The sequence below is a fragment of the Pelophylax lessonae genome (assembly GCF_965119305.1).
Source record: "Pelophylax lessonae genome assembly, chromosome: 9".
NCBI classification, from domain to species: Eukaryota; Metazoa; Chordata; class Amphibia; order Anura; family Ranidae; genus Pelophylax; species Pelophylax lessonae.
In genome coordinates this window covers 165,105,817-165,126,595 of record NC_138776.1, presented here as the reverse complement: position 1 = coordinate 165,126,595, position 20,779 = coordinate 165,105,817, and the positions used below count along the sequence as shown (strand labels likewise).

Below are 20,779 nucleotides of genomic sequence, written 5' to 3'. Positions count from 1 at the left end.
AACTTGGATAGGAGAAGGGATGAGTGGGATACTCCAACTGAACAAAACTATGCACAATAGGCAGGGACGACAATAGGCAGGGACGACTTGAGTAAATGCTGGTTGGTGCTGAGTAACGCTGGGTAACACTGAAATTGAGCTAGTTACATCTAGGCTGCTGGTTTCAGTCTGTCACTAGCTGTGATGCAGAACTGAAGTAATTCTCTGAAGCAATCTGTACTCTGAAGCAACTGAACTGTACTGGTGAAGTAATCTGTACTGCTGAACAACTTCAGGGCCCTTCCTGTCGCCCCCTTTGTTCCTAATCTTCAGGGTTCACTACACAGCAACCCTTTTACTGTAACACTCTAAGTGAGCTGGCTCCTTGATCCCCTGACTTCCCTGGAGTGGTCCCCTCGGCATATCCCTTGGTACTCATGATACTGTTTTTACCAAAGTCCTCTGCCCAACAGCTCCACTGGTCAAAACACTGGATCCTCTGCAGCCCAGCTCCACTCCTGGTCCCTAGGCCGACTGCCTGGACCACCATACTCTGCAGGAGGATAGACAGCCGTCCACCTCCTCCTGGGACTTTGCTCCCGCCAAACTATGCCCTGTCACATGCCCCCTTTGGATTTATTTCCAATCCCTGGATGCATTGCAGCAATCCCCACCCACTGGGACAGTCATAAACCCTGGTGTGCTATTGGCTAGGTTTCCACCACTGTCCAACAAGATCCCTCATTGGATACAGTTGGGAGACTCCTCAGACTCAATAAGTCATAAATGGAAGCATATGACACGGTATAACCTACAGATCAAAGAAAATGGCCTCTGCCCCCACCTATAACTGGCCTTCATAGCAAAGAACACATGGAAGGGCAACGCACATGAAACAAACAAAGATAAAATTCCCAGTTCAATTTGCCAACCAGTCTGCTTACCAACCAAATTGGCCTGTCTAACAGTTTGCGTCAATACAGGGGTTTAGTTAGCACACATTTGCAAACGCATGTGAAAGCTGCAGGGCCACGTCAAGGCTCCCTGTTACCTGCAGTCCTAACTCTAATGAATTTTAAAGAGTCTCCACAGTGGGAGCACATGCAAGCTAATGGATAGATAGGGGGCAGGTGAGCCTGGAGGTGGCCCATCCCTCCTGAAAGGTAATTGGGGGCATAATGGAAGCCCAGCTGATAGTATTACAGCAAAGGCACCCAGTATGTCCACTCACCAGTACACATATACAACAAAGAAAATGGCCTCTGCCCCCACCTATAACTGGCCTTCATAGCAGAGAACACATGGAAGGGCAACGCACATGAAACAAACAAAGATAAAATTCCCAGTTCAATTTGCCAACCAGTCTGCTTACCAACCAAATTGGCCTGTCTAACAGTTTGCGTCAATACAGGGGTTTAGTTAGCACATGCCCCCTTTGGATTTATTTCCAATCCCTGGATGCATTGCAGCAATGCCCACCCACTGGGACAGTCATAAACCCTGGTGTGCTATTGGCTAGGTTTCCACCACTGTCCAACAAGATCCCTCATTGGATACAGTTGGGAGACTCCTCAGACTCAATAAGTCATAACTGGAAGCATATGACAGGCTAACCTACAGATCAGGCTCTCCTGATAAGCAGAACAGAGCCATACATATATTTTACCAGCACCTACCTAGGCAGGTGCTACATTAGACTATGAATGTATGTATGCTATTAACACTTATTGTGCTATTTATTATTATTATCCAATTTATTACTATTATTATTATTAACATATTCACTGAAAAGAATGCAGCTTCTAGGATGCATATTTGTTGGTATACTTTGGGGTGCACAAGTGCACAGTTATTTTTTTATTTAATTTAAGTTTACTGTCCTGCAAAGCATCATGGTATATTATGGCATTGCATGAAAAAAAAATGTCTATGCTTATCCTGTTATTTTTAAAAAACATTGACTTTTAATGAAGTTGTGTCTTTAATTAAAGTCATGTCAAGCAATATTAATGTGCACCGGGAGGACCTATGAAATATTAAGTAGAGTCTTGGAGACTATGGCTTGTTCTCTTGTCTTCATTCAGAAAGACAAACATTTCTCCAATAATGGAAGCACACCTCCACTTCATATAAAGTGACTCAAGCACAGGCTGATTTTCCTTCACAATGGATTTTATTGACCTCTTCAAATTACAAAGTCATGGTGCAGCTGTGTAAGGAGTTTAGTGGACATGTCTGGTAATTAGCAGGGCACAGTACATGGCTTCGGGAGATATACGTCTGTCACTGTCATGCTGTCAAATTTTTGATTATATCCTCCTCTGCCTTCAGTAAGGCACACATTTCTGAGTTTGCACGGTGAAAGGGGAAATCTCGCCCCCTCAATGTTGATTTTCTTGCTTTTCGCACAGTATGGGTTGTGTGTGCCTCTGGATAGCTTTCTGTTATAACGTATGTCTCTCTGCAGGGTTAAAGAAGAAAAAAGATGTTCGTTATCAGCAGCAGATAGACATGGTATTTGAACATGCTGTTAAAGCATTACAAACATTTTATCAGTCTGAATCTCAGGGTTTAAATACACCTCAACATCAACGCACCGCAATTCAACACATGTTGTGCTCATTTAGAATAACACTCCAATGCACTCGCACGTCACAGCTCTGACACACATGCATTGCACCACATCGCAACACACTACATTGTGTTATGGTGTACTGCCCCAGAAAAAATGCTGTCTGTCCATTTTTGTTCTGTTCCTATCCCAGATAGCAAGCGATTGTGCTGCATGTTTGAAAATAACTTGCTAGGCTATTGCTAGACTTGCCAGGTCTTCACAGGTTTGTTGCACAATTGCAGCAAGTCCACATAGCGTGACTCCAGATCAACTCTCTATGCCAGGGGTCTCTAAACTATGGCCCTCCAGTTCTTCAGGAACTGCAATTCCCATCATACCTAGTCAAGTCTATGAATGTCAGAGTTTAAGAGCCGGTTCACACTGAGGCGACACAACTCCTTACTACTTCGGGGGCGACTTGTGCATTACCATGCACCACGACTTCGGAGCGACTTGCAGGGACTTCACATAATGGAAGTCTATGCAAGTCACTCTGAGGTCGCCCCGAAGTAGTACAGGACCCTTTTTCTAAGTCTGAGTGACTTGTGTCGCTCCTATTAGAACGGGGCCTGTAGCGGTCAATGGACCGCGAGGGAGTGCAACTTGTCAGGCTGACAAGTCGCCTGACAAGTCGCGCTAGTGCGAACCGACTCTTACAATGCCTCATGGGATGTGTAGTTTTGCAACAGCTGGAAGGCCATAGTTCGAGGATCCCTGCTCTATGCAAACATTCTGCAAGTCTGCTGCAAGTTCTGGTTCAGTTATGTTGTGCAATAGTCCTCCCACCACAAGGGGTCACTGTGGCTGAATTTTCATGCTGTAGACCTGCAGAGCTCTTGCTGTAGGCTCACTACTGCAACTTTGCTCTTGCTAGAGACTTGCTACTAGAGATGAGTTTGGGCGTGTTTGAGTTTGCACATGCCCGATCCCACCAGGAAGCCAACACTGCACTCTGCTAATCACAGGCACTAATGCCTCGTACACACGCAACGATTGTTGGCCGACCGATCTGCCGTCTTTTGTCCAGTGTTGTTGTGTTGGTTGAAATGTGCTCTAGACTGCACAAAAATTTTCTCGGCCAACAACAACCAACTTCAGAAGTGATGTCATGTGCTGGTTAACTTTCCGTGTGTTTTTTTCTTCTCTGAGCATGCCCAGTCTTGCTCATCTGATTTTTGTCTGCCGAAATCTGTACTGACTGACGGAAAATCGGCCGTTCTGTTGACGGCCAACAAAAATTTTATAGCATGCACGCCAGATTTTGTTCGGCCGAAAAGTCGCAGTCGGTTGTCGGAAGCATCATACTAACAAGCCGACAATCGGCCGATCAGACGTTGGCCGAAAATTCACGGCCAACAATCGTTGCGTGTGTACGAGGCATAAGACATTTCCCGATCCAAAACTGAACAGATCGGGAAATTAGTCAGTGCCTGTGTATAGTGGACTGCAGTGACGGCTTCCTAGCGGTATCAGGCATGTGTGAATTTGAACACGTCCGAGTGCATCTCTACTTGCCACGCAAATTTTCTACAAATTGGAAAAGTGTCAACTAGAGCTTGTGTTTCAAGTGCTCTGCAAGTGTACAACTTGCCAGTAAAATGTGCTGCGAGTTAACAGACTTACAATTCAACACTGCCACAAATTTGTGGCAAGTTATTTTTGCTATCTGGGTATATGTTGACAAGCCCATTCAAAATGAAAAAGCTGCCTTAATGCAACACCCATATGTTGCATTAATGCAATGCATGGGAACAGAGTAAATGGGCCCCAGAAGAGCTTTTGATGTCACGTTTTAGCAGTTTATCAATACCCACCTTTGTTAAATTTCTGTATTAGTCGTTGTCACACCACACAGGGTATGAGTGAGGGCAAAATTTTAGTAGCACTCTTCAAAGAGACAGGAATTCTTTACAGAGGGTGTAAAGTCATAGATAATTCTGTACGTAACCATGAATAATCACAGTGCTAAGAAGAGTGATACAGCATGATTGCGTAAATAACCAAGCTATTACCACCTCAATCTGACTATTCTGGGATATGACCTCCGCCCTCCGCTTCCAGTGGAAAGTTTATGCTTGTATTCATAGGTTAGAGGAATCAGGATTAACCTATTAGCAGTCTGTCCATTACTAAGTTACTAGTGGACCTAAGCCAGGGGTGTCTAACCAGGAACCCCAGAAGTTATCAAATGAATGGGGGCAACCCCTATGTTGGTAGATATATTTCTCTAATCTGAGGGTTTCTCTCATACATTGCAGTCATTCCTTGTACAAGGGAGGGTCATTAGATCTCCAGTACCAAAGTATCACCCTCCAAGCTTAAAATAGTGCTCTGGCCACTGCCTCTTGAGTAGGAGCCGCCAATTGTAGGTCATCTAATATACCAAAGAGGCAGGGCTTGGGTTCCAATGGTATGGAGGTCTGAAACACTCTATTAATAGTATTTAGCACTACCGCCCAGTAGGGTTCCTGTGGTCCTTTGAGCACTTGCTACACAAAGGGGAGTCTAGGATGTCCATGTTGACCTGGAAAAACCTGGAGGCTTTACAAAAATTTTAACCACTTCCGGACCGCCCACCGCATATATGCTGCGGCAGGGTGACCCAGCTGCGCAAATATCACATACAGGTACGTGATTTTTGTGCAGGGGTTCTCAGGGGCGCGCACGATCGTGCAAGAGAATGACAGAATGGCCGTCTGTAAACAAGGCAGATGGCTGTTCTGTCACAGAAGAAGAGTGAGATCTTGTGTTTCAGCTAAGCTGAAACACAGATCTCTCTTTTCCTCTAGCACATCCATCCCCCACACAGTTAGAAAGCATTCCCTAGGAGCACACTTAACCCCTTGATCACCCCTAGTGTTAACACCTTGCCTGCCAGTGTCATTTATACAGTAACAATGCATTTTTTTTTTACCACTGATCACTGTATTGATGTCACTGGTCCCCAAAAAGTGCCACTAATGCCCCGTACACATGTTCCGATAATCGTACGATTAAACTCGCTTACGACTTTTTTGCACGATAATCTGAACGTTGGTACACAGCTTTCGACAGCCGATCACGACAGTTGGTCCAACAAAATCCGAAGGGACAAACAGGAAAACTTCTGTCGTACGATAGCTTAGCGAACGACAATCGTTTCATCAGTACAGTATGCGTTCGCTAAAATTTGATCGACAAATACCACGCATGATCGGAAACAGGAAAATAACGCAGGGGTCACACGTATATGACATCATTTCTGATACGAAGCTACGCAAACAAACTTTTTCAGAGAATCGTACGAACAAAATCTGATGGTAAGTACGCAGAGTTGGTTTTGATTTTAGTGCCATGCAACAATCTGCGAAAGATGAGTCAAACGATTATTGTTGTACGATTATCAGAACGTGTGTACGGGGCATTAGTGTCAGATTTGTCTGCTGCAATGTCGTAGTCCTGCTAAAAATCGCTGATTGCCGCCACTACTAATAAAAACAATAAAAAAATAAAAATGCCATAAATCTATCCCATAGTTTGTAGACGCTATAACTTTTGCGCAATCCAATCAAAATACACTTATGGTTTTTTTTACCAAAAATACGTAGCAGAATACATATTGGCCTAAATTGATGAAAAAATTTGATTTTTTTAAATGTTTTTAATGGGAATGTTATATAGCAGAAAGTAAAAAATATTGTTTTTTTTTGTTAAAAATTGTCTGTCTTTTTTGTTTATAGCGCAAAAAATAAAAACCGCAGAGGTGATCAAATACTACCAAAGGAAAGCTCTATTTGTGAGAAAAAAATATATCAATTTTATTTGGGTACAATTCGCTTGACTGCTCAGTTAAATCAACGCAGTGCCATATCGCAAAAAATGGTCTGGTCATTAGGGGGTAAAACCTTTCAGAGCTGAAGTGGTTAAATATCAGCTTTAAATATAACTTAATGTGGTATTAAACCCCAAAGAAAACAAAATGTAATGTATTGCAGCATGTAGGTGGGGTGCAGCGCAGTGCGGCACAATATCACAGTGCAATGAAATAACTTGTATTGAGAAAATGCAGAAACAATTCACAAATACCAGGTGGGAAGGCAGCACAACGGGAAACACTCAAATTTCCAAAAGCGTGTAGAGAGAGCCGAACTGTCAGCGTCTGTAGAGAGGGAAGGAATGCGTCTTGGCCATTTTGTCCTCAACAGGCAGGTGTCTAGAGCAGTTACAAGCTCTACTCTTTCACTCCTTGTCAGGAACCTTTCCCTGTCGTTTAATACTGTCCCTACCAGGCGGGGGTACCTGTCTCTACTCTACCAACTTGCAAATGTGCACCAAAGCTGGGAGCCAGGGCCTTAAAAAGGCTCTGCCTGCCCCAAGATGGCTGCCAGAGTCACATGGGGCTGCAGCATCCAATTGACTGTTTACCTAGTGAGCCAGGAGACCATAGAGGAAGTGTATTCCCCTTGACCTGCAGTGAAGAAAGTAGACTGCACCTGCCTAAACGCTTACCAATTATTACATGTGCTGGCTGCATTCATTTTTTAGGCTATTTTAACTCTGATTTCACCTGGTAATTTGGCCAGTAACACACCTCCTGTATTAGAGTACCTCTACTCTGGATGAATTAGCACTGTCAGTCTGGGAGGAGGGGAGTGTTAGATGCACCAGCAGAATTAAATACACTAATGTAGCACTGCCCCCTTGAGGACTGCTGAATTCTTCACCTTTTTGGGTCCCTCTGGTCCCTCTGTTAGCAACTGCATGCACAAACTTAACACTTTAATTTTCGGCTCAGTCAATGATAATTCTAGGGGTTGTAGTTGTTTTTGTTGTTTTATTTTAAATAGGGATGGGAGAAGGCATAGAGTGGAATACTCCAGAATTGAACTATTCACAGTTGATGAGGACTCCTATCTGAAGATGCAGCCAAGCTGCAGATTCACCTTGCCACTAGATGAATTTAGGGTAAAGTCTCTGTAATTAAGACTTGATTGAGCAATTATATTCAGGGTACTTGCCTAGCACCCCTTTCGTTCCACCAGCTGACACACATTCTCAGACTACTCTACTCCGGGGTGACCCCCCTCACAGGTCAGGCCCTCAGACACGATCCCCTGTACTCACGATACGTTTTTTTCAGATTCTCCAGTGTCTCAATTTCTCAACCCCTCTAGTCAGCTCTCCTGGACCTTGGTTCCGCTCCTTCCTTCTGGTTCACCAGTCCGACTGACTGTGACCACGTCCCACCAATGCAGAGGAGGAGACAGCCACCACCCTCCCTCCGGGACTCTGCTCCCCAGCCAAAGGCCCCGAACCCCGAGGGCTCCTGGCTTTTATACCACACCCCAGAATGCACCAAGACAACCAGTCTGTGGCAATCACTGAGGCTGTATCAAAGCCTGTGTACCCATTGGCCTGGTTTCCTCCACTGTCCTATATGCCTCCCTATTGGACCAGTGTGGACACTCCCTAGACCAGCTGAATCACACACTGAGCACCATGAGCAGACCTAATTCACAGATCCTGCTCTCCGTTAACCTCCCTGGCGGTATGATTATGTCTGGAAGTTTATACCAAAAGCGGTACAATTATTTGCATGGAAATTTGGTGTTATGTATTATAGGCCTACAATTCTTAGTAATTACTGACTTAAACCTGAGCAAAACAAGACTCTAATAGACATCCCAGATGTGATAAATTTTGAAACACAAAATCATGAATTATAATCTCATAAATAATGTAATTTTATTCAATAATGTAGTAAATAAGGAAATTTGTCAAAGAAAGAAAATTCAATACACATGCTGCGTGTGATAAATCTTGAAACAAGGAACTACACAAAGTCCGACGTCACAATCAGGACAATGGAACCTGGTTTCCTTTCGGACTTTCTTTCCATTTCTGTCACGTTTCGAGCAGCAAACAACACACATCCTGGTCGGTGCTGCCTTTTTTGCAGTTGGCGGGATATAGTCTGCAAAGTGACGGCCGCTCAGACGCTCTGGGTTGACCACGTCAACAGCGCGGCGTTCAGGTCTATTTTCAACTCCTGATGGTGTCTGGTACTTTACAAAAATCTGCTCAGCCACCTTCCAGACAAACTCGGAATGAGCAAGAGGCTTGTCACTGTTGGCTTTGTGCAGGATGTAAGCGTTCCATAGACATTGTTCCAGAAGATGTCTAAATATTTTTTTATAGCATTTTTTTTGCTGTTTTCGGCTCTGTCGACACCTCCCATTGTTTTGTTATAGTTAATCACGACCTGTGGTTTCAGCACATCTTTCCCACATTTTGTGTGGACCGTGGCAGTGGAGGTAGTGTGCACAGTGCTCATGAGACACACGTCCTTCTTGTTTCGCCATCATCTTACCCTTCTGCCAGGCAACCATTTCTCCGGTTTTTAGTTTTTTTTTGGCAAAAAAAGATGGCATGTCTCGACGGTTAGGCCTAACGGTACCATATTCGTCGGTTCTATTTTGTAGCAAAACATCATATAGTTCCGGGGACGTATAGAAATTGTCCGTGGTCACACAATATCCCTGGTTCAGCAATGGCTCCAGAAGTGTAAGGACGGATGATGTGGCCATCCCATAGCCGCTGTACCTGGGGTTGAATTTAGTGCCTTTGCCGGTGTAAATTACCGAATTCCATATGTACCCCGTGGATGACTCGCAGAGCATATATGATTTGATGCCAAACCGCGCTCTTTTGGATGCGATGTACTGAATCCAGCTTAGGCGACCCTTGTAGGCCATCAAACTCTCATCCACGCTGACGTCCCTTTCTGGCACGTAGGTCCGCTGGAAATTGCCCACAATAATTTGCCATACCTCTCAGATTTTTTTCAGTTTGGGCGCAGGATGCGTGGCCTCATCAAACTCCTCATTGTTTGTGAAGTGGAAATACTTCATAATCAGGGAGAAGTGATACTCAGACATCACGGTACCAAAGAGCAGAGTGGCCAGTAACCTGTTGGTGGTCCAGTACTATTTCTGGAATGGTTTCCCCACCAACCCCTGAAGAAAGAGGAGTCCCATAAACAGCCACATGTCCTCTTTCGTCACCGGTTCCCACTTTCTGCTTCGGGAAAGCCTGGCATGCAGCGTAGCGGATTGCTGCTCTTGGTAGCGATTCGTCTCCGTGACAATTATTTCAATTACCTCCTCAGTGAGGAATAATTGCAGGTAGGCCAGAGGATTGTCACGCTCGACATCTACCTTCATCCCAGGTGATCCGGTGAACGGGAATCTTGGGGGCGCTACCTGGTCCGCATCGCAATCAATAGCGCACCAAGTGCGCACATCGCTCAGGTCGGGTGCAGGGTCATCGCCGTTGTCACTTGCCAGATCCGTGTCAGTGTCAGTGTCAGATGACAAATCACCGCATGACTCGCTATCGCTCACTTCCGCGAGCACCTCCGGGACGCTGTCGCTGCCGCTGTCACTCAGCTGGTCCAAAAGCGCTTTAGACTTGCACTTTTTTGATGCCATAATATATATATTTTTTTGGGCATAAATCACAAGTATACTGTAAGAAGGGGCACTGTACTGTCAGATGTGTGATTATCTGTGGTGATACAGTAATCCTCTCAGATTACAGTGTATCACCTCTTTTATTTAGTTTCACTTTTCAAAACTCCCGCCCTGTTCCGCTCCCGTGCGCCGCCTCTGCTCGCAGGGAACGGAACCAGGAAGTCAGACGCCGGTCATCCGGCGATCGGATCGAAGGACATCGCTGGATCGCCGGGACAAGGTAAGTGCATTGACTCGGGGAGCTAATGGGGCTCCGCTGGCACTCTGCAACACTACCCCGAGCATGACTCGGGGTTACCGCTCCTGATAGAAAAAATCAACCCCAAGTCACAGTGGCGTAGCGTGGGTTGTCAGCGCCCGGGGCAAGGTAAGTAATTTGCGCCCCCTACACAAATCTACTAGACCACTACACTGACACCTAAACTGACCTAGCTGATCACTAAACAGACCTACCTTATTCCTACACTGACCTACCTGATTACTATACTGACACCTACACTGACCTAGCTGACCACTACACAGACATACCTTATTCCTACACTGACCTACCTGATTACTATACTCACACCTACACAGACCTACCTGATTACTATACTGACACCTACACAGACCTACCTGACCACTGCACAGACCTACCTGATTACTATACTGACAATTACACAAAATGAAATGAATGGGCTGCCTACATGCAGAACACAGGTAGCAATGTTATAAAGCTAGCCTCATATCCTTCAAATCACAATCCTGTCATTACAATAGTGTTCTCAGTCCCCCCTGCACATCAAAAACCCCCCTTCACATTACTGTCCTCAGCCCACCTTCATATCCCTCCCCCTCCCCTCACATCCTTGTCATCACCCCCCCCCCTTTACATTCCTATCCTTATGCCCCTTTATATCATGCCCCTCCTCCTTCACATTTCTGTCCTCAGCCTCCCTCTGCATTCCTGTCCTTAGCCCCCTTTATATAACCTCCCTTCTGCCTTTACACCCCCCCACCCCTTTACATTTCTGTCCTCATCCCCAGTACCCCTTTACATTCCTGTCCTCACCCCCTACCCCTTTACATTCCTGTCCTCATCCCCCCCACCCTTTACATTCCTGTCCTCACCACCCCCCCACCCCTTTACATTCCTGTCCTCACCCCAGTACCCCTTTACATTACTGTCCTCACCCCAGTACCCCTTTACATTCCTATCCTCATCACCCCCCCAACCCTTTACATTCCTGTCCTCATCCCCAGCACCCCTTTACATTCCTGTCCTCATCCCCCCACCCCTTTACATTCCTGTCCTCACCACCCCCCAACCCATTACATTCCTGTCCAAACCCCACTACCCCTTTACATTCTTGACCCCCACTACCCCTTTACATTCCTGTCCCCACTACCCCTTTACATTCCTGACCCCCACTACCCTTTTACATTCCTGTGCCCCACTAACCCTTTACATTCCTGACCCCCACTACCCCTTTACATTCCTGTCCCCCCACTATCCCTTTACATTCCTGTCCCCCCACTACCCCTTTACATTCCTGACCCCCACTACCCCTTTACATTCATGTCCCCCACTACCCCCTTACATTCCTGACCCCCACTACCCCCTTACATTCCTGTCCCCCACTACCCCTTTACATTCCTGTCCCCCACTACCCCTTTACATTCCTGACCCCCACTACCACTTTACATTCCTTTCCCCTGCTACCCCTTTACATTCCTGACCCCCACTACCCCTTTACATTCCTGTCCCCCACTATGCCTTTACATTCCTGACCCCCACTACCCCTTTACATTCCTGTCCCCCAATACCCCCTTACATTCCTGACCCCCACTACCCCCTTACATTTGTGACCCCCACTACCCCTTTACATTCCTGTCCTCCACTACCCCTTTACATTCCTGCCCCCCACTACTACTTTACATTCCTTTCCCCCGCTACCCCTTTACATTCCTGACCCCCACTACCCCTTTACATTCCTGTCCCCCACTATGCCTTTACATTCCTGACCCCCACTACCCCTTTACATTCCTGTCCCCCAATACCCCCTTACATTCCTGACCCCCACTACCCCCTTACATTCGTGACCCCCACTACCCCTTTACATTCCTGTCCCCCACTACCCCTTTACATTCCTGACCCCCACTACCCCTTTACATTCCTGACCCCCACTACCCCCTTACATTCCTGACCCCCACTACCCCCTTACATTCCTGTCCCTCACTACCCCTTTACATTCTTGACCCCCACTACCCCTTTACATTCCTATCCCCCACTACCACTTTACATTCCTGTCCCCCACTACCCCTTTACATTCTTGACCCCCACTACCCCCTTACATTCCTGTCCTCAGCTTTACCCCATCTTCAGATTCCTATCCTCAGCCCCCCCCATCCCCCATCTTCTTCAGATTCCTGTCCTCAGCCCTCCCCCCCCCCATCCCCCATCTTCAGATTCCTGTCCTCAGCTCCCCCCCATCCTCAGCTCCCTGTCCTCAGCTCCACCTTCACAGCACCCTCGGCTTCCTCCACAATCCACATTACTCACAGAGGGGACAGCAGTGGAGTGGACAGCGCCGCATGGATGGCAGCAAGCATGAAGCTGACATCAGAAGCAGGACAGCCCTGGAAGGAGGGTGGGATCTGCATAACTTTTCCAGGTAATCAGCTTGTGATTGGTTGCTAGCAACCAATCACCAGTGAGTTAACTTGAAGTCCCGCCCTCCATTCCGGAGCTTTACTGGCTTTAATATCAGCCTCCTGCCTCCTGAGTCCCGCCGTCCATGCAGGGGCTTGTTCAGGATGGCTGAGCAGGCTCCTAAATGGCAGCATGACACTGCGCCCCCCCAGATTTTGCGCCCGGTGCGGCTCGCCCCCACAGCACCCCACACGCTACGCCACTGCCAAGTCACGCTCGGGATTACCGCCAAGGTGGTTAAGCAGAAAGCAATATAGAATTTGCCTGCTGTTCCTCTGATAGGCAGACAGAACCAAAACTATACTCTCTCTCTAGCACCTACCTAGGAGGGTGCTTCACTAACAAATTGAAACCAAACTCCAGCTAACACTTTTAAGCAGTTACAGCTGTTTTTTTATATTGTTTTGGGATAAAGATTTAACCTCCTAGGCGGTAATCCCGAGCGTGACTCGGGGTTGAATTTTCATATCAAGAGCGGTAACCCCGAGTCACGCTCGGGGTAGAGTTGCAGAGTGCCAGCGGAGCCTCCCTTGGCTCCCAGAAGCATTCCACTTACCTTGTCCCGGCGATCCAGCGATGTCCTTCGCTCCGATCGCCGGGTGACCGGCATCTGACTTCCTGGTTCCGTTCCCTGCGAGCAGAGGCGGCGCACGGGAGCGGAACTGGGCGGGAATTTTGAAAAGTGAAACAAAATAAAAGAGGTGATACACTGTAATCTGATAGGATTACACTGTATCACCACAGATCACCTCAGATCTGATATTACAGTGCCCCTCTCTTCAGTAAACTTGTGATTTGTGCCCAAAAAAAAAAAAATATATTATGGCATCAAAAAAGCGCCAGTCTAAACCGCTTTTGGACCAGCTGAGTGACAGCGGCAGCGACAGCGACCCAGAGGTGCTCGCGGAAGTGAGCGATAGCGAGTCATGCGGTGATTTGTCGTCCGACACTGACACGGATCTGGCAAGTGAGAACGGCGATGACCCTGACCTCAGCGATGTGTGCACTTGGTGCGCTATTGATTGCGATGCGGACCAGGTAGCGCCCCCAATATTCCCCTTCACCGGATCACCTGGGATGAAGGTAGATGTCGAGCGTGACAATCCTCTGGCCTACCTTCAATTATTTCTCACTGAGGAGGTAATTGAATTAATTGTCGCCGAGACGAATCGCTACCAACAGCAGCAATCCGCAACGCTGCATGCCAGGCTTTCCCGAAGCAGAAGGTGGGAACCGGTAACGAAAGAGGACATGTGGCTGTTTATGGGACTCCTCTTTCTTCAGGGGTTGGTGGGGAAACCGTTCCAAAAATGGTACTGGACCACCAACAGGTTACTGGCCACACCGTTCTTTGGGACCGTGATGTCTGAGTATCGCTTCTCCCTGATTATGAAGTATTTGCACTTCACAAACAATGAGGAATTTGATGAGGCCACGCATCCTGCGCCCAAACTGAAAAAGATCTGGGAGGTATGGCAACTTATTGTGGGAAATTTCCAGCGGACCTACGTGCCAGAAAGGGACATCAGCGTGGATGAGAGTTTGATGGCCTACAAAGGTCGCCTAAGTTGGATTCAGTACATCGCATCAAAAAGAGCGCGGTTTGGCATCAAATCATATATGCTCTGCGAGTCATCCACGGGGTACATATGGAATTCCGTAATTTACACCGGCAAAGGCACTAAATTCAACCCGAGGTACAGCGACTATGGGATTGCCACATCATCCGTCCTGACACTTCTTGACCCCTTGCTGAACCAGGGATATTGTTTGACGACGGACAACTTCTATACCTCCCCGGAACTATATGATGTTTTGCTACAAAATAGAACCGACGCATATGGTACCGTTCGGCCTAACCGTCGAGACATGCCATCTTTTTTTGCCAAAAAAAACCTAAAAACCGGAGAAATGGTTGCCTGGCAGAAGGGAAAGGTGATGGCAATGAGATGGAGAGACAAGAAGGATGTGTGTCTTATGAGCACTGTTCACACTACCTCCACTGCCACGGTCAATACAAAATGTGGGACTGATGTGCTGAAACCACAGGTCGTAATTGACTATAACAAAACAATGGGAGGTGTGGACAGAGCCGATCAGGCCATGACCTTCTATCCCGCTGTACGAAAACAGCAAAAAAAATACTATAAAAAAATATTTAGACATCTTCTGGAACAATGTCTATGGAACGCTTACATCCTGCACAAAGCCAACAGTGAAAACCCTCTTGCTCATTCCGAGTTTGTCTGGAAGGTGGCTGAGCAGATTTTTGCAAAGTACCAGACACCATCAGGAGTTGAAAATAGACCTGGACGTCGCGCTGTTGACGTGGTCAACCCAGAGCGTCTGACCGGCCGTCACTTTGCAGACTATATTCCGCCAACTGCAAAAAAGGCAGCACCGACCAGGATGTGTGTTGTCTGCTGCTCGAAACGCGATAGAAATGGAAAGAAAGTCCGAAAGGAAACTAGGTTCCTATGTCCTGACTGTGACGTTGGACTTTGTGTAGTTCCTTGTTTCAAGATTTATCACACGCAGCATTTGTATTGAATTTTCTTTCTTTGACAAATTTCCTTATTTACTGCATTATTGAATAAAATTACATTATTTATGAGATTATAATTCATGCGTTTGTGTTTCAAAATTTATCACATCTGGGATGTCTACTAGAGTCTTGTTTTGCTCAGGTTTAAGTCAGTAATTACTAAGAATTGTAGGCCTATATGCATAACGCCAAATTTCCATGAAAATAATTGTACCGCTTTTGGTATGAACTTCCAGACATAATCATACCGCCAGAGAGGTTAAAAAGCTGACTTTGCAAGAACCCCTGGCAGTGTCATATATATATATATATATATATTTATATATAACGTGTGTGTGTGTGTATATATATATATATATATATGTATATATATATATATATATATATATGTGTGTGTGTGTGTGTGTATACTGTATATACAGTATATATATATATATATATATATATATATATATATATATATATATATATATATATATATATATATATATATATATATTTATATATGCACACAGTATAGACACTGCTAAAAAAAAAAATAAAGGAACACTTTTTAATCAGAGTAAATCATCAAGTCAATTAAATTCCTGGGATATTGATCTGGTCAGTTAGGTTGGTATGGGTTGTTTTGGTACCTCAGGCCAGTGGTTTGGGACTTTATGGGCTAGTATAGAGTCAAGTTTGGTCAAAATAAATTTTATTCAAAAAAATGTATTCAAAGAAATTGAAAAAGTAACAATAACATATGTACAATAATCACATAAAGTGAGGGTTAGAGACCCGTTGGTGATTGGTGAAAAGTAAGAAAAAGAGGGATATCTCCCCCTACAGACTCCACGCCATGCAAGCGTGAAGATAATAGGGGGGAATACCAATTGTCACCCATCACACATGTCACCCTCTCTTTTTCTTACTTTTCACCAATCACCAACGGGTCTCTAACCCTCACTTTATGTGATTATTGTACATATGTTATTGTTACTTTTTCAATTTCTTTGAATACATTTTTTTGAATAAAATTTATTTTGACCAAACTTGACTCTATACTAGCCCATAAAGTCCCAAACCACTGGCCTGAGGTACCAAAACAACCCATACCAATTTCTCAGGGATGAAGGCTAAAACTTACTAACAGGGTCTTGGGAACCAAATCCATTAGCTGGTTAGTTAAGTAGCAGATGGGGTTGTTAAGGCCACTGACATTTTTTTCCCCCTACTCATCTTTTCTGACTGTTTTTCACTAGTTTTGCATTTGGCTAGGGTCAGTGTCACTACATGTAGCATAAGGAGATACTTGGACCCTATAGAGGTTGCACAGGTAGTCCAACTCCTCCAGGATGGCACATTATTACGTGCCATTGCCAGAAGCTTTGCTGTGTCTCCCAGCATAGTCTCAAGAGCATGGAGGAGATTCCAGGAGACAGGTAGTTACTCCAGGAGAGCTGGACAGGGCTGTTGAAGGTCCTTAACCCATCAGCAGGATCGGTGTCTTCTCCTTTGTGCAAGGAGGAACAGGATGAGCACTGCCAGAGCCTTAAAAAATAACCTCCAGGAGGCTACTGGTGTGAATGTCTCTGACCAAACAATCAGAAACAGACTTTATGAGGGTGGCCTGAGGGCATGATCTCCTTTAGTGGGCACTGTGCTCATTGCCTGGCACCATGGAGCTTGACTGGCATTTGCCATTGAACACCAGAATTGGCAGGCCCACCACTGGCGCTTTGTGCTTTTCACGGATGAGAGCAGATTCACCCTGAGCACATGTGACAGAAAAGAAAGGGCCTGGAGAAGCCGTGGAGAACGTTATGCTGCCTGCAAGATCATTCAGCATGACCGGTTTGGTGGTGGGTCAGTGATGGTCTGGGGAGGCATATCTATGAAGGGACACACGTACTTCTACAGGCTAGACAATGGCACCCTTACTGCTTTTAGGTATTGGGATGAAATCCTTGGACCCATTGTCAGACCCTATGCTGGTGCAGTGGGTCCTGGGTTCCTCCTGGTGCATGACAATGCCCAGCGTCATGTGGTGAGAGTATGCAGCCAGTTCCTGGAGGATGAAGAAATTGATACCATTGAATGGCCCCTCGCGCTCGCCTGACCTAAATCCAATAAAACAGCTCTGGGACATTATGTTTCGGTCCATCCGACTCTGCCAGGTTGCACCTCAGTATGTTCAGGAGCTCAGTGATGCCCTGGTCCAGATCTGGCAGGAAATACCCAAGGACACTATCTGTCGTCTCATTAGGAGCATGCCCTGATGTTCTCAGGCATGCATATAAGAAAGTGGGGGCCATGCAAACTACTGAGTACCATTTTGAGTTTCTGCAATGAAATTTCAGCAAAATGGACTAGCCTGCTGCATCATTTTTTCACTTTGATTTTCGGGGTGTCTTTGAATTCAGCCCTCTGTAGGTTTGTAGCAACCTCATAGGTAGGTGATAGGAAAATCATATGGGGGCCCTGTCTGCTTATCAGGGGGACCTGATTTTCATTTAGGCTGTCATGTGTTTCCAAGGGTGTCTGGGGAGTCTCCCCACTGTGTCCAGTGAGGGCTCTTATTGGACAGTGGAGGAAACCTGACCAATAGCACACCAGGGCTTGTATCTATCTCAGAGGGCAGAATCTGCCGCAAAGCATCCTGGGATAGGATATATGTCTGAGGGGAGCACATGATGCAGCGTCTTTGGCGGGAAGCAGAGTCCCAGGAGGAGGGTGACGGCTGTCTCTCCTCCTGTCAGTGCAAATGAGAGTTTCCTGGGTGGTCGGCCTAGAGGACGAAGGTTGAGCTGAGCTGCAGAGGAGGGATCCAGAGTGCTGTGGACCGAGTGGAGCTGCTGGGCAGAGGTTTCAGAGAAAACAGTATCGTGAGTACTTGAGACTGCCCAGGGGTCTGCCTTAGAGAGGGGACCACTCCAGAAGGTCAAGGGGATCCAGGAGCCAGCTAACCTGTGGAGAAGGTGTAGAGAAAGGGGTGCCGGTGTTTAAGCCCTGAAGATAAGTGAAAAAAAGAGGGTGCCAGGTGGGCCCTGAAGTGTTTGGCAGCAGCAGCACGAGTAGATACCTCAGCAAGGAGTGCTTAAGGGAGCTAAAGAAAGGACTTATTTATGTGAGAGAGCAGTCCAAGGTCAATTTGGAGTTAACAGGCAGCAAGTCAGCATTAACCAGCGTCAACCGGCGTTGACCGGCATCTAGCCAGCGTCAAGTCAGCGCCAAGAAGCGTTTTCAGTTGTCCCTAGCAAATTGTGCATAGTTGAGCCAAAGGAGTATCCCACTCATATCTTCTCCGATCCAAGTTCTCAATAAATACAAAAAACCCCAAAGATACTGGACTGGTCATTGTCTCAGTGCTCACACTTGGAGAAACATGCACAAAGGTACTTTTGTTGCACCCGGTGACCTAGGGGGACCCATATCCAGCAAAACGGCTGGGAATCCTGCTACAGATTGATAATTGTCATTTCCATCAAACGATGTGGCATCCTTTCATTCCTAACACATTACCCAGTCCATATCAGTATAAATATCCAGCATGATATTTTTCCCCATTGAAATCTGATATATTTTCATAGTGTTCCTTTCATTTTTTTTGAGCAGTGTATATACACATACACACGCATGTGTGTTAGAGCTTTGGGGTGCACACTCTAATGCAATAGGCTGCACACACCTATGGTGAGTGTTGCATGGTTTGTCTCATCACTGTATCTGATACATGTGCAAGAGAGCTTGTTCTGTTGAAAAACAACAGACCTATTGGTCAGATCACCAGATAAAAATAGAAGAAAGAATACCTAAAAAAGAAAAATAATGCAGACATCACGTGTAAGATTCGATAAGCTGCAATGTATTAAATGTTTGCATTTGGGTTTAATACTGCTTTAATAAATAACACAAATCACATATAATTTGAAAACTTGTGGAAATGTGAAGGCTTGTTTGGTGATGCAGTTTATAGACTGCCCAGTGCACCGTATTTTTAGAAGCAGCCATCTATTTGTGAGACAGTGCCATTAAAGTGATGCTTTTTGCTGCCGTAGGGCAGATGTACTATTCTCTGTAAGCGGTAATATCTCTTCTTTGTGGCTTGTGATAAAGCAGACTATTGGTAAACCAGGCCACTCTCATCTGCTTTTTATCAGCAATCTAATAGGAACATGAGTCATATTTTGTCTGGGGAAATATAATTCTGGGTGGCTTTTACAGCATACAAATCTGGAGGACTGTTAAATAATGCAAGAGATAGGGGTGGATTTTGTGCTGTAATTCAAGGTTTTCACTGCAAATATTATTATTTTATAGCAATTATCTATAAAGCAGCTGTAAGCCTTAAAGAAATAGGCCTAGATTAAAGTATGCCTTATCTTTTGAGGGAGCGAGCCCTGAATTAATAAAAAAAAAGACTTTTGAAAATACAGATGGAAGAATTATGTATATTCTTTTATTGGGCATGCAAATACATTTTTGGGTCACAAATATTATCTTCCTGCTCCATTAGTTAAATAGATACCCTAGGAAGCAAAAAAAAAAAAATACTCTGGGGAGTTTCCTGACCATGGACCCAAAATTTCGATGTTTTGTTTCCCAAGCCACTTAGTGATCACTTTTGCCTTATGACAAGGTGCTCCATCATGCTGGAAAAGGCATTGTTCATATTGACATGATAGCATCACTCAGTTGCTGCAGATTTGTCGGCTGCACATCCATGATGCGAATCGCCTGTTCCACCACATCCCAAAGGTGCTCTATTGAATTGATATCTGGTGGCTGTGGAGGCCATTAGAATACAGGGAACTCATTGTCATGTTCAAGAAACCAGTTTGAGGTGGTTTGAGCTTTGTGATATGGTGCAATATCCTGCTGGAAGTAGCCATCAGAGCATGGGTACACTGTAGTCAAAAAGAGATGGACATGGTCAGCAACAATACTCAGGTCGTGGCATTTAAACAATGTTCAATTGCTAAAAAGGGGCCCGAAGTGTGCCAAGAAAATGTTCACCACACCATCACACCACCACCACCAGCCTGAACTGTTGGTACAAGGCAGGATGGATCCATGCTCTCATGTTGTTTACGCCAAATTCTGAGCCTGCCATCTAAATGTGCCAGCTGAAATTGATACTCATCAGACCAGGCAACATTTTTCCAATCTTCTATTGTCCAATTTTGGTGAGCCTGGGCAAACTGTAGCCTCAGTTTCCTGTTCTTAGCTAGTGGCACCCGGTGTGGTCTTCTGCTGCTGTAAAAGTTTAAAATTGGGGTGCACCCGCGCTATGGATAATAACACAAATACTGAACTGGTTAAAATTGGTTTAAAATTATTAAAACCAGGGGGACCAGATGGTTATGCTGCCTCCAACTTACCGCAAGGGTAAAAAATTGTGGGGGTCAGGGGTTGTTGGTATGGGGCGCTACCACCTTGCACAGCAAATCAAATTG

At 45.6% G+C, this 20,779-nt stretch overlaps 1 protein-coding gene across 1 annotated transcript in view; it reads right to left on the bottom strand.

Annotated features, from left to right (window-relative positions):
• Positions 1-2,108: 2,108 nt before the first annotated feature.
• Positions 2,109-20,779, bottom strand: part of LOC309564285 (microsomal triglyceride transfer protein-like) — a 227,562-nt gene continuing 208,891 nt past the window's right edge. Inside the window, exon 18 of the mRNA XM_082268911.1 lies at positions 2,109-2,440. Coding sequence (XP_082125037.1) covers positions 2,269-2,440 — 172 coding nt within the window. The 3' untranslated portion in view covers positions 2,109-2,268. The remainder of the gene's footprint in view (positions 2,441-20,779) is intronic.